Below are 11,861 nucleotides of genomic sequence, written 5' to 3'. Positions count from 1 at the left end.
TTGCATATATACTGCGCTTTTGTACAAGCAAAACAAAATTCACATTACGTTAACAAATATACTTGTTCTAACTGAGTACTTTCACTAGTGTTAAAGTCAAACAACTTGAAACATTAGTACTGTATTACAAATCAGTCGTTTAGTCAATAAAACAATAAAGGGATTTCATAAATGCAATTTTTACTGGCAGCTGTTATTCAATAGGCTACCAATAGACAAAATGACTAAGAAATTATGTTGATTGTTGACGTATCAAACAACAATCAGATATGTCTGTCTCTTAAACAAAACATTTTGATTGTGTTGTAAACAAGTACAGTATATATAGTATGAAATCTTCATTAAAGTAACTTGCACTCTAAAATACCTTAACACAGATAGTTTTCTGTCTCGTAAAGAACACTTCGTAAAGTCATAGTTTCAATAGCAGTTACAAGGTGGTGTAAACTTTGCAGGAATACACAGAAATCATTACCAGGTCCAAACTAACCCAACAATGACAAACCAACAAATTTAGCAAACTGATATAATCATTCAGAAATAGGCTAATGATGAGAAATTCAAGTTGAAAAATTTTCAATACTTGACTTAAAAATCCATCAGAGAAAGAAATTTGAGCTAAATGTAGTACAATGTAGTATACAACATACGTACTGTTTAACAAAATGCATTTCTCAATTAGTTTTACAAATTTTTACTTCAAAAATAGATCAACTTATGTAATTGTGTACATAAAATGATTATAGTAGCCTAGTAGGTTATTGTATTATATATGTATATATTTCCCATAGCATTCCCAATTAGTCATGTATATGTATATATACTATATAATGATGGTTCCAAACAGCAATACCAAATTCTAAATTGTTCTTACTGCTTTTAAAATGTTCACACATTTTCAAATGTTTTACATGATATGTAAATACATAAAGCAATATCCATCAAGTTCCTGATGTATAGTTTGGTACCAGAAATATTCTTTTATTGCTTTTGTCAAAACTGCTGATCTTGACTTTAAACTTAAGAAAAAATTAAATATTGCAAGAACTTTCACACATCAGCTTTCTTACCAACAAGAGGAATATCTTTCATATCAGTTCGAAAACACAAATACTCTCCAATTACAACAGTTAAGATAATGCAAACTAATTGAATCAACCACCAAGTAAATTGCAAAGGAAAATATTGGGAAAAAATACAGCAAAAAATGAAATGAAAAAAATGAAGTGTGCATGTAAAGTCAAGACATTGTTTAGCTCGTTGAATGATATACCAAAGTGCAAAAGCACTAAATAAAGAGTTCAAAACATGTGCCACCATTAATAAACGGCTAGCCTGTCCAGAGTAGTGAATAGCACCAGTGTCAAATATACTATGCAGAGATGGGGGATATCCTCCAAGCGATAGACAAAAGGTTGTGATAATGCCAAGAGAAGTGTAAAATATACATTGCATTGACACCATTTGAGCAATGATTAAAACAGGATCCCATACATAGCTTCTAAATCGTCCGCTCATGCTGGCTGATGGTGCACTTGTCTTTAGCTTTTGATATTGCAATAATGAAGGAAAAGTTCTAGTGATAATCCCATTAACTGACGACCAAATTCTTTGAAAAAGGCCCATATGGTCCATATAGGCTAGCAAGGTAACTGCTCTTTAAACAATCAGATAAGATATAGTACTCAGTTTAACAAAAAACTATTGTGAAATTATCTGCAAGTAGTAACACCATTCTATTTATTCCAATAGATCTAACAATTTAAGTAGCCTAGAGGTTTTAGTTATGACCTTAGAGTCCTATGGTCACTATATGTCAGTCAATGATTCAAGCATATTTTTTGTGAAATGTGATTGATTGACTGATTGAATCTTAATCATCAGACTGGGAAAGCTTCTTTGAGAGCTTAATCCTGGCAGTTTCGCAGAGGCTTTGAACCACTGATGAAGCAGGCCTGGTCACTAAGATTGACAGAGTAAAAATTCTGATTGTAGAAGTCTTGTTGCCGGGAAATTATTCCATCCATTAGATGCCAGCTGATGGAGAGCAGTCTAAGACGTGCGTTGCTCAAACGCACACCCCGAGAGTCAAGCCAGCGCCGTTTGATCTTGAAGGTTCTTCGTTCCACATGTCAAGCGCTAACCAATTGAGCTATCGGAGCGGACCTTATAAGGTAAATATTACCCTAATATGTAAACATAAAAGCTATAAATATACATGGATGAATTTTATTTTATAAATTAATACATTGAATTTGAACAGATATATATATACATCATTAACAGTAAAATGTAGTGCATATGATCAGTCATTTCACCAAAGTAGGGTAATAAATAAAAACACTATTAAACAGAATTTGACTGAATTATCGTAACTAGAGTGAAGATTTATAATATATAACAAAGACGCATACAATATTGTTCGGCAAACACAGTCACTTTTCCTTGTGGCAAACAAAAATTCAACTAAAAGAATTTTCAATTTCCAACGCAATTGAAAAAAGATAAAAAAAATAATTCACTTACCAAATGTAGAAATGAAATAATAATAACTTTATTTGGTGCTCATCGCCTAATAACTTGTGTACATAAAGCACAATATAAAAACAAACTACAGACGAAATCGGTTAATCGTATCATCTATTTGCCAGACGTTTTGATACGATTATACGATTGATTCGTTTAACCAATTTGCTAAAAAAAAAAGGTTCGTGGTGAATGGCGTAATTGTTGAGAAGACGTCTATGCTGACTAGGCTGCAACGCACATTACAAACTGATACTTGCTACAACTGTTTACAATTCTGGTTAAACTTTAAAGAGTTTACTAGTTATCTGTTACATAACACTATGCGGTATGTTCCAGCCAGCAAAACCGGTTCTTTTTACATTGATTTATTGTCTGCAGACGTTGAATCAATGTAAAAAAGACCAGCTTTGCTGACTGGGAAGAGCTTGTGCGATCAAAGCATTTTTCTGCAAACTGCGGCAATCGGACTTGTTTTCATCTCACCGATCTCTGTGACGTCACAATGCGAAGTTTGGCCGTTGAAGTTTTTGATTCAAGCGTGCTATTTTTAGCCTACCAGCTGTGTAGTTTTGAGAACGGAATGTGGCCTAGAAAAATAGGGGTATTGTAGAAAAACACAGCTCACACTTATTGTTTGTTTTGAAATCACAAAGATTTTTTTTTCAAGTTTTTTGCGCTGTCTGGTAAAATAATTAATTTGCAGTGTTCTTCAACTGAACGAAACTGCACTAATGAAATTACGCACTGCATTTCACAACAGTAGGCTACTTTTATTCAGCAATTTTAAAAAAATTCTCCAAAGTTTTCTGGTTTAAACTTTTGGACATGTTTCCCTCTCAAGCCGAAATAATTCGTCGGCGTCCATTCCTTGGAAGGCCAGTCGCCGACGGATGACATCAAAAGCATTTAAACTTCTTTATTAGGAAGTGTGATTATTCCTTTTGTCTGCTCTTCTGTTTTAATGAAACCCAGCTGTGCGAAAATTGGTTGTTTGCAGTGCGATGTCCAGCACATAAGATTATGGCCTGGGATTACAGACACTTGTCTTTGTTTTGATCACTTGCGTCTGTCACACCTTTGCTTCATTTCGCCTTTGAAAATTGCAGACAAAAAGAGACATTCTCTTTTTGCATGCGGGTACAATTATACGATTAAATGAATGAAGTATGCAAATGTGAAGCAAATCCTGATGCTTTTATCCGACTTATTCGTTTAAGCGGTATACGCTTAACCGATATTTTTACTTAACATTAGATTGGATTTGGTTTGGGATTTCAGGTTTTGATTCAAATAAACGATTGATACGTTTAAGCAGTATATTATTAACCGATTTCGTCTGTATTATCAAATGAGCTGCTTTACATTTGACTCAAATTTGCCAAAAACAAAAAGTGCTTTCGAGCCGTAGCAAACCAAGGTCCTATGTAATCGCAATCGCACTGCTCGTAGGCTACTGGTTGTTTAATTTTCGTGGTTGCATATGAAATATTCACCGGACCGCAAAAACATTCAACTTGTCAAAATAGACCTTTGCTAACATTAGTTGAGTAGCCCAGGACTAAGGGATCATAGCCTTCACGACTATGTCAACCACACATGGCAATAATAGCCAATTGCAAACAATTTAGCAGCCACAATACTAGTTCTGTGTCGCTTTACCGTTCACAAGTTTCACTGGCCTACCTATGATTTTAAAGTTCTATACTAAATTTACAGTGCATAGGCCTATTAACAATCCAGTCACTTCTGGTAGGACCTGTAAATTATATCTTATCTTACATATATACATAATATCTAAAAGATAAAATAAAATTGACCAGTGATTCTTGACCTTTTTAGTGCTTGGGTCCAAGGATATCTAAAAAGGAGGATATGAAACCTCGCAGAGATTGCCTTATTCTCACAACACTACCTGGGCAGTAGTTTCTAGCAGGTTAAACATGCACTTTTCTTTTTAAAACTTCAGAAAGGCTTGTAGTGCAGCTGATACAGTCAGCTGCAAAAGACAGTTAACAAATGTTATGTAGAGCTTATTTAAAGAATAGGCTACTTGTTTGGAAAGACAGTTATAAGTTACCAGTAACCTGTTTTTCCTAACAAAGCCTTTGCAGTAGGCTAGATGTAAAGAAAGTATACGGGTAGTTGAACAAGTAACTATGAGCATGCAGTGAATATCCAGGCTTGATGCTAGTAGTGCAATGCAGGTTACGGTATCATGGTATCATGGTAACAAGATGTATTCATTCATTCATTTATTTTTTGTCATTAACACGTCCGGGACGAAAAAGATACTACTAACTACAATAGTCAATGTAGGCCTACCAGCACATGAACGGGTAAAGGTGCCAAAACCTTGAAACATTTAAAACGTGCCTGAATAGTAAATCATGTAGTAGGCTATATCTATGTCTATACTCTGTACAGTACCGTAGTTAGCATGGCCACAAAACTCAACATTAAATTACTATCAGTGCCAATTGTCATCAATTTATAATGAACATAGATTATTAAAGATAAAAATAGGCCCTTCTATTGTCAGATGTAATAAACGCTTTTGTATCCCCTTCTTTAGATATTCCTGGCCTGAGCCATTTTCAACACCAGGAGTTTATTGAGAAGCGCCCTGAGGCATTTTTTACAAATCAATAGGACCAAGAAAATAGGCTTTTTGTAAAGCCATTGTCTATATTGCACTTTTCTCTGATTTTCTTGACTTTCTAAAATGTTATTTTTCTTGCAGGGATGCTTAGTCTTACACCACCTTGTTGTAATTTGTGAATTTCATGAACATGAAGATACTTTTGACGTCATTGCCATCAAGAAAAGAGTTGCCAGGTTATTCATTTGCTCTTCAGAAACAAGAAATCATCATCATGACATTACAACTTTTTAATTTGCGACTGTTCTGAAATTTTTGAGTTGATGGTAGTGTTTTAATTTTATTTTTGATGAAAAAATATCGTAAATTACCAGTGGCGCGGGAACTATTTTTCTCTAGGGGAAAGAGGGGCTGAAGCTGCCGTAGTGTTGTCAGCTTCTGCGGGGGGGGGGAAGCCCCCAGACCCCCTTTTTGTGGGAGAATATTTAAAACTGGTAGTTGGCATACGGTCCTCTCCTGTGTAAAAAAACACAACGCCAAGACACACACATTGCAAATTGTAACAAATAAAGTACGGCAACAACAAAGCAGCTGTTCAGGAAATTAAAATGAAAACAAGCAAATTAGAAAGTGACATGAAAACGACAGTAGCCTATGTGGAAATGAGTTCTCACACGCTTCCGAAGATTGCTTTTTGCTCAGGTGCTTTCTCAATGAACTGTATCATGAATTTGACATCGAAAGTGTCCAAAATGTTTTGGTAGACATGCAAGATGAGTAAATCTTTTTTGTGTCATTGAGCTTCTCAACCACATTTTCAGGCGCCTTAGAGCAGAAAAAAAAACGTTCTGATGATACAGTGGAAACCGGACCCAGGCGTCTTAGAGCAGAAAAAAAAACGTTCTGATGATACAGTGGAAACCGGAAGGCAAAGCTCCACGACTTTTTGCGTTTCTTTGAAAAGAACTAATGTTTAAGGGTTTAGTTGCGATAGTAGCCTATCTCAGCAACGTTTTAAACGGAGTTTTCGGTTTTTCCACTAGGCTAGGCTACAACATCGCTGAGGAAGGTAAGTTCCGTTTCTAGGCAATCTTTTCTGATGGCATCTGGTAAGCTGATCTAAATATCAGATCTTTCCTTACCGTTTGCCCAGCTCATAAGGGCCTTCTCTCTGTTGGCTGCTGTAAGCAGATCAGCCTGGTCGAATTTTCGATCAAGCTTGACCCAAGCTTCTCATGCAGCTTGAACCAAATTAAGGGCTTCGATGTAGGCCTATTGCTGTTTCCACGCTCCTTCTCCCGCAGACGACAAGGCATCCGATTCCTCTGTGTTTCGAAATCTTTCTGGAGTTTTGCTCATTCGGGGATCCTTTGGCGTCTTTAGGTTATTGGCAGACGCAAAGACGTTCGCTGCTTCCATAGCCTAAGCTTGGAAACTTATTCATCTTTTCTGAGATTTTTAATCTGTTCACGGAAAATGGTGATGGATTCCAAAGCTGAAGAAGCAGAGATCTTGTTTTGGAGCTGCCTTGTGACGGCTTCTGCAGGCTGAAAAACTCCACCGCTGCAGGTAGGCTAATCGCAAAATAAAGCTGCATCGTGCGTGCTTGTTTTACAAGCCGAATATCTTTGCATGTGCGTCTCCTCTCATTGCACTTTCTCCTGTCATGTCGGTCAGGCATTGCAACAGAGTAGGCAGAAGCATGGGCGAGCGAGGGCAGAAGCATGAACGCACCAACGAGTAGGATACAAACCCAAAAAATTGCAGGCAACTTTATAGAAACCAAAAAACGACATGAATAAAGATTTACGTTTAGACGATTTACGGATTACAACTGCAACACTCTGAACAACATCTGTGTTGTGTACCTTAAATTGTCAGGAATTTCTAGGGTGGGGCTGAAGCAATTATCGAAAATTCCAGGGGGGCTGAATTAGCTCTAGGGGTGGCTGCAGTCCCTTGGGCACCCCTACTTCTGGCGCTCCTGTAAATTACCCACTGATAGTGGTGGTGAAATTTTCGCCGCTCTGTCACAAATTCTTCCAAAATCTGCAATTGGCAATGAGCCTACTTCTCGTGTTCGATGACTGATACGTTGCTTCCTGTCTGTTGCAAAATTAAGTGGTTCTTTTATGGCGCTAGTTTTTTTGTATTGATTGTAATTTATACCTTAAGATATGCTATTATTCTTACAACAGACGAAATATTTTTTTTCTTCTTTTTTTGCTTGCGATTTTTATATCTTTTTACAATCTTCAGAACCAAATCCGCAAATTGAAGAAAAACTTGAACTTTCCTTTGAACTGCTCTGGTACTGGTCTACATCATTCTGATGAATGCTAACTTCTATGAATGCTAATTAATCGCCAAGCAAGAGTGGTGTTGTCACTTCGCTTCACAAAAGATATCTTGCCATTGACAGTTTTAGTAAACATGGAAATGTATGACACATCGCAATACAGGCAACATAAGTGACCTGCAAACATATCAGCGAAAAATAGGCTCCAATAACAGGGAGAAAGAAACCAGGCTCCATGAAACAAATCCTTGTGGAAATCACCAAAAAAACGTTTTTATCGTAGCTCATAAACAGTGTTCCCTCTAAAAAAGCAATGAGTTGGTTTCTCATCCTTTTTGTGAGAGTCTATAAAACCGTTTTTCCTTGATTAGATTAGACAAACTGTCACTTGCGGTACTTACAGAGGTGGGCAGTAACTAGTTACAAAAGTAACTAGTTACTTTTTGAGTAACTGTAACGGCAACTTCGTTACTATTTTCCAAAAGTAACGAAACGCGGTAGCCTAACTAGTTCCTATTTAAGCACTTTTTCAACAGTTACAGTTACAAGTCACTTTTGTATTGAAATTTCAGTTTTTAATTGCCGTTTATTTCTCTGCACGTGTTTGTGTCTTGCTTAGTGCGTGTTTGCTGCGTTTTGCGCAATAATGCATTTTTCTCGCAGATGTATCGGTGCAGCACTGCGCATGCGCGGTTCTACTTTTGTTTTGTGGTCTGGTAGAGAAGGGTTGAAGGGAATTTATCGCCAAAGTCCAGAAATCTGGCGATATTTTAAGACGTTTAGCTTCATATTTATGATTTGGCTCTTTTTTGGCGATTTTTGATAACTGATTTGGCTAAATTAATTGTTTTTGGCGATTAATCAATATGTACCGAAGACAGGCAAGACACAACAATACAACAGGGCTGAACATTATAATAATATATTTTACATATTTACAAATGAGTTTAACAGTCAAACGTTTTCGGTTTAACTTAAGCCCTCATCAGGAACCTGAAAATATTTATAAAAATGCAGTAAATTTCAACTTCTTGAAGGTAACTAACTAACTGACCATAAGCATCAAGAAACACAGCGATTAAAAGCAATTTGTTGATGCTTATAGTCATTTAGTTAGTTACGTTCAAGAAGTTGAAGTTTATTGAATTTAGTGTAACGCTTGCAATGCCTCTAAAAAGATTGTCTGACATTAAAACCAGCAACAGCATTGCTGTTTGCTTGCCGTTGGTGGACGTTCTTGTGGAAGCAATACAAACCAGATTTGGTCATTGGTTCGAGGACAGCGACTTTCAGCTTGCGACTGCATTCCACCCACAATTTAGACTTATCTGTGTTTAATGCCTGATCATTAAGCGACACTGCTGAATTGAAGACCAAAATAAAACAGAACATGCTTCAAGCAATTGAAGAAGCAAACTGCTCTGCTGAAGAGGGGAGTAGCAGCGACACTGAAGTGGATGGTGGTAGGTAGAGCCACGGAGGACGTTTTGCACCACTTTACGCAAAAACTAAGAAAAGAAAGCAATGCGCGTTGAATCTGTTACAGGAGTATTTGGAAGCGGACCCTGAGGACAAGTTAAGCGGATCCAAATTCACAACTGGACCGATAAAAAAACTGTTTTAAAAACATAACACTCCCATTCCGTCAAGTGCTGCAGTAGAAATATTGTTTTCATTGCATCACTTGTTCATCACCAGACTTCATTCGTTCATCCCCGACGCCGACACACGCTCCATCGACCTGACACTACCAAGACAGGCATGGATGCGCCTCAACCGTCTCCATGTGGGCGTCGGGCTTTTCCGCTCAACCATGCACCAATGGGAAATGGCCTCCTCCTCCTGTGAATGTGGTGCCGAGGAACAGACCGCAGACCACATCATTGATTGATTGATTGATTAAATCTTTATCCTCGGACTGGGAAAGCTTCTTGCAGAACTTAATCCTGGCAGTTTCGCATACTTGTAGACTAAAGGCTTTAAATCATTGACGCAAGCTCGGTCACCGAGATTGACAGTGAAGTTTACGATTGTTGAAGTCTCGTTGCCGGGAAATTATTCCATCTATTAGATGCCGCTGAATGGAGAGCAGTCCTTAACATGCGTTGCTCAAGCGCATGCCCTGAGAGTCAAACCAGTGCCGCTTGATCTTGAAGCTTCTTCGTTCCAGAAGTGACGCGCTAACCAATTGAACTATCGGGGCGGACATCATCAATGACTGTAACATCTTCAAGCCACCTAACGGAGTGGAAGGTCTGCGTGTCATGAATGATGAAACCAAAGACTGGCTGCTCTCTAGTAGCCTTCCAGTGTAGTCCGGGAACATCGTGAATCTGGGGCGGTAAAAGAATAGACTCTCGGCCCCAGAGGCTCACACGACGACGACGATTGGGCAAGGACATTTTAAAGCCCAAAGGGCAGGCCTGAGTGACGAGCACTTTGAAATGCTCGTATTTCTCAAAGGAAATAAACAATTAAACATAGAAGCCACTGAGTATTTTTTTTAAATAAAACCTTGTTGGTTTTGTACTTGTGCTGTTATGTTAGCATGGATGGCTCTAACACTATATATCGAACATTGCGGTTAAACTGGACGTGCATGCAGAGCTGGCCAGGTGCAGAATTTTGTGTTCAGATTTGTGAGTAACTGAAAGTAACTAGTAACGGTAACTAGTTACTTTTTAAAATCGGTAACTGTAACGGTAACTCAGTTACTATTTTGGCCAAGTAACTGTAACTGTAACTCAGTTACTTTTGAAAGTAACTTTGCCCACCTATGGGTACTTATTAGCATGGCAAGAATTGTTGATTAACAACATTTTGCAGTACTAAGCTAAATATTTTGATAATACCAGAAAAAGTCTTTAAATTTATATATAATATTTTTCCAATTTATTATAAATTGAGTTGGCACACCGACCTATTTTACCAACAAAAACTTGCATAAAGGAACATTGCTCGTTAAACCCAATAACGGTGAAACGCACACTAGTGTTTACAGGACATTTACAAACTTAAAATAAGCAACCCTATGCTCACAGACATTTTCGAAATTCAAAAACAGACGTTTTAATCAACCACTGGGACAGTGTGGCTCGACATCGCAATGGAATAACTATAAACAACCCCTATCTAGAACTACAATCTGATTGGTCGGTCGGTGGAATCGCATGCAAAGTGAAAATATGCTTACCCGAAAGTATTTTTTGCTTTCATGTTGTTTAACTCCTCAAGAAAAGTAGTTTTGGTTATACTTGTGCGCTGATACCTTCCGCGGGCCGCCAGTTGGTGACCCCTAGTTTAAAATATTGTGGTTGGTCTGTGAAAGAAATTTCTGACTGTAGCCTATATTGTCTTACATCACAGCATTATGTCAAAGCATTACGTCAGCTGTTTTGTTTGCAATTCCATATTTTTTACTCTCTAATTACGTTTTAGCAATGTTGTTCGATTGTAATATGAAAACAATTCCAATAAGATTACGTTGCTTGAGATTAAGCAACACCACTGTCAGAGACCGGCTCAGCAGTGAATGTTCACCATCATATTTATTGATTTGGTGAGCTCTATCGACCTATGCAGTCCTTCACGTTATTCAACGTACCTGTTTTATCAGTCGGTTACCATTTGCATAAAAACATTCATAGAAAAGTTTGAAACAATGGGTAGCCTATTGCAGAAATAATCACGTTTCGAAGACCCATTGGTGTAGGCCTAGTGCAGCTTAATTGTTAGGCCAGTTTTTCTTTATTTCAAAGTCTAATAAGCCTACCCAATTAGCTAGCCTACTTCTCACGGTACAAAATCTTATTTTAACGATTGTAAGCTGATTCTGAAACACAGTTTCTAATGTTGAAGGCAGGCGCGGATTTATGGGGGGGCCCAGGGGGCCCGGCCCCCCCCCGAAATTTTGTGCAAAATTGTATGTTTCCGCATGAAATGGTTTGATATGCTTCTAAACAGCTGATATTAGTCCCTCGGCATCACAATTGATGAAAATGGTTGTTTTAATGTCTATTTTCTAGCATATCGTATATGTCGTAGTATCATTGTTCATATCTGTTTAGCTTTTTCTTTCTTTTTAATTGATTTTCAAATTTTCTGGCCCCCCCCGAAAAAAGCTCTTAGATTCGCGCCTGGTTGAAGGAGTGTGAGTTTTGATGGTTAAATGGTATTACAAACTACCCTGCTTTTATTCATGAAATTTAAAATGTAATTACGAGAGAATTTGCTTTTGTGTGGACTACCATAGACAGGCAAGACATAACAAAAAACCCGGATTTAGTATTAAAAAAAAATATTACATATACACAAACAAATAGGCCTACCACTATTTGATATTTAGTATTTTCAATAACCAGACATACTTTTATATTATTTACACTTTTACAGTGATCTTTGTTTTTTGTTTAGATGCGGTATATTGAATTATTT

At 37.5% G+C, this 11,861-nt stretch overlaps 1 protein-coding gene across 1 annotated transcript; it reads right to left on the bottom strand.

The window, feature by feature from the left end:
- Nucleotides 1–155: 155 nt before the first annotated feature.
- On the bottom strand, nt 156–1,704 carry LOC145779913 (protein SYS1 homolog). Its single transcript, XM_082591586.1, has one exon. The coding sequence runs from the start codon at nt 1,633–1,635 to the stop codon at nt 1,051–1,053; it is 585 nt and encodes a 194-aa protein (XP_082447712.1). The 5' UTR covers nt 1,636–1,704; the 3' UTR covers nt 156–1,050.
- Between the last annotated feature and the right edge of the window lie 10,157 nt (nt 1,705–11,861).

This window comes from Aplidium turbinatum, chromosome 11 (genome assembly GCF_918807975.1).
Source record: "Aplidium turbinatum chromosome 11, kaAplTurb1.1, whole genome shotgun sequence".
Lineage (NCBI taxonomy): Eukaryota > Metazoa > Chordata > Ascidiacea > Aplousobranchia > Polyclinidae > Aplidium > Aplidium turbinatum.
Note: the sequence above shows the minus strand (reverse complement) of the source record. Positions and strands in the feature narration are given on the sequence as shown.

Bases quoted from the DNA above. Each gene is read 5' to 3' on its own strand.
- LOC145779913 (XM_082591586.1), bottom strand. From the start codon at position 1,635: ATGGACCATATGGGCCTTTTTCAAAGAATTTGGTCGTCAGTTAATGGG.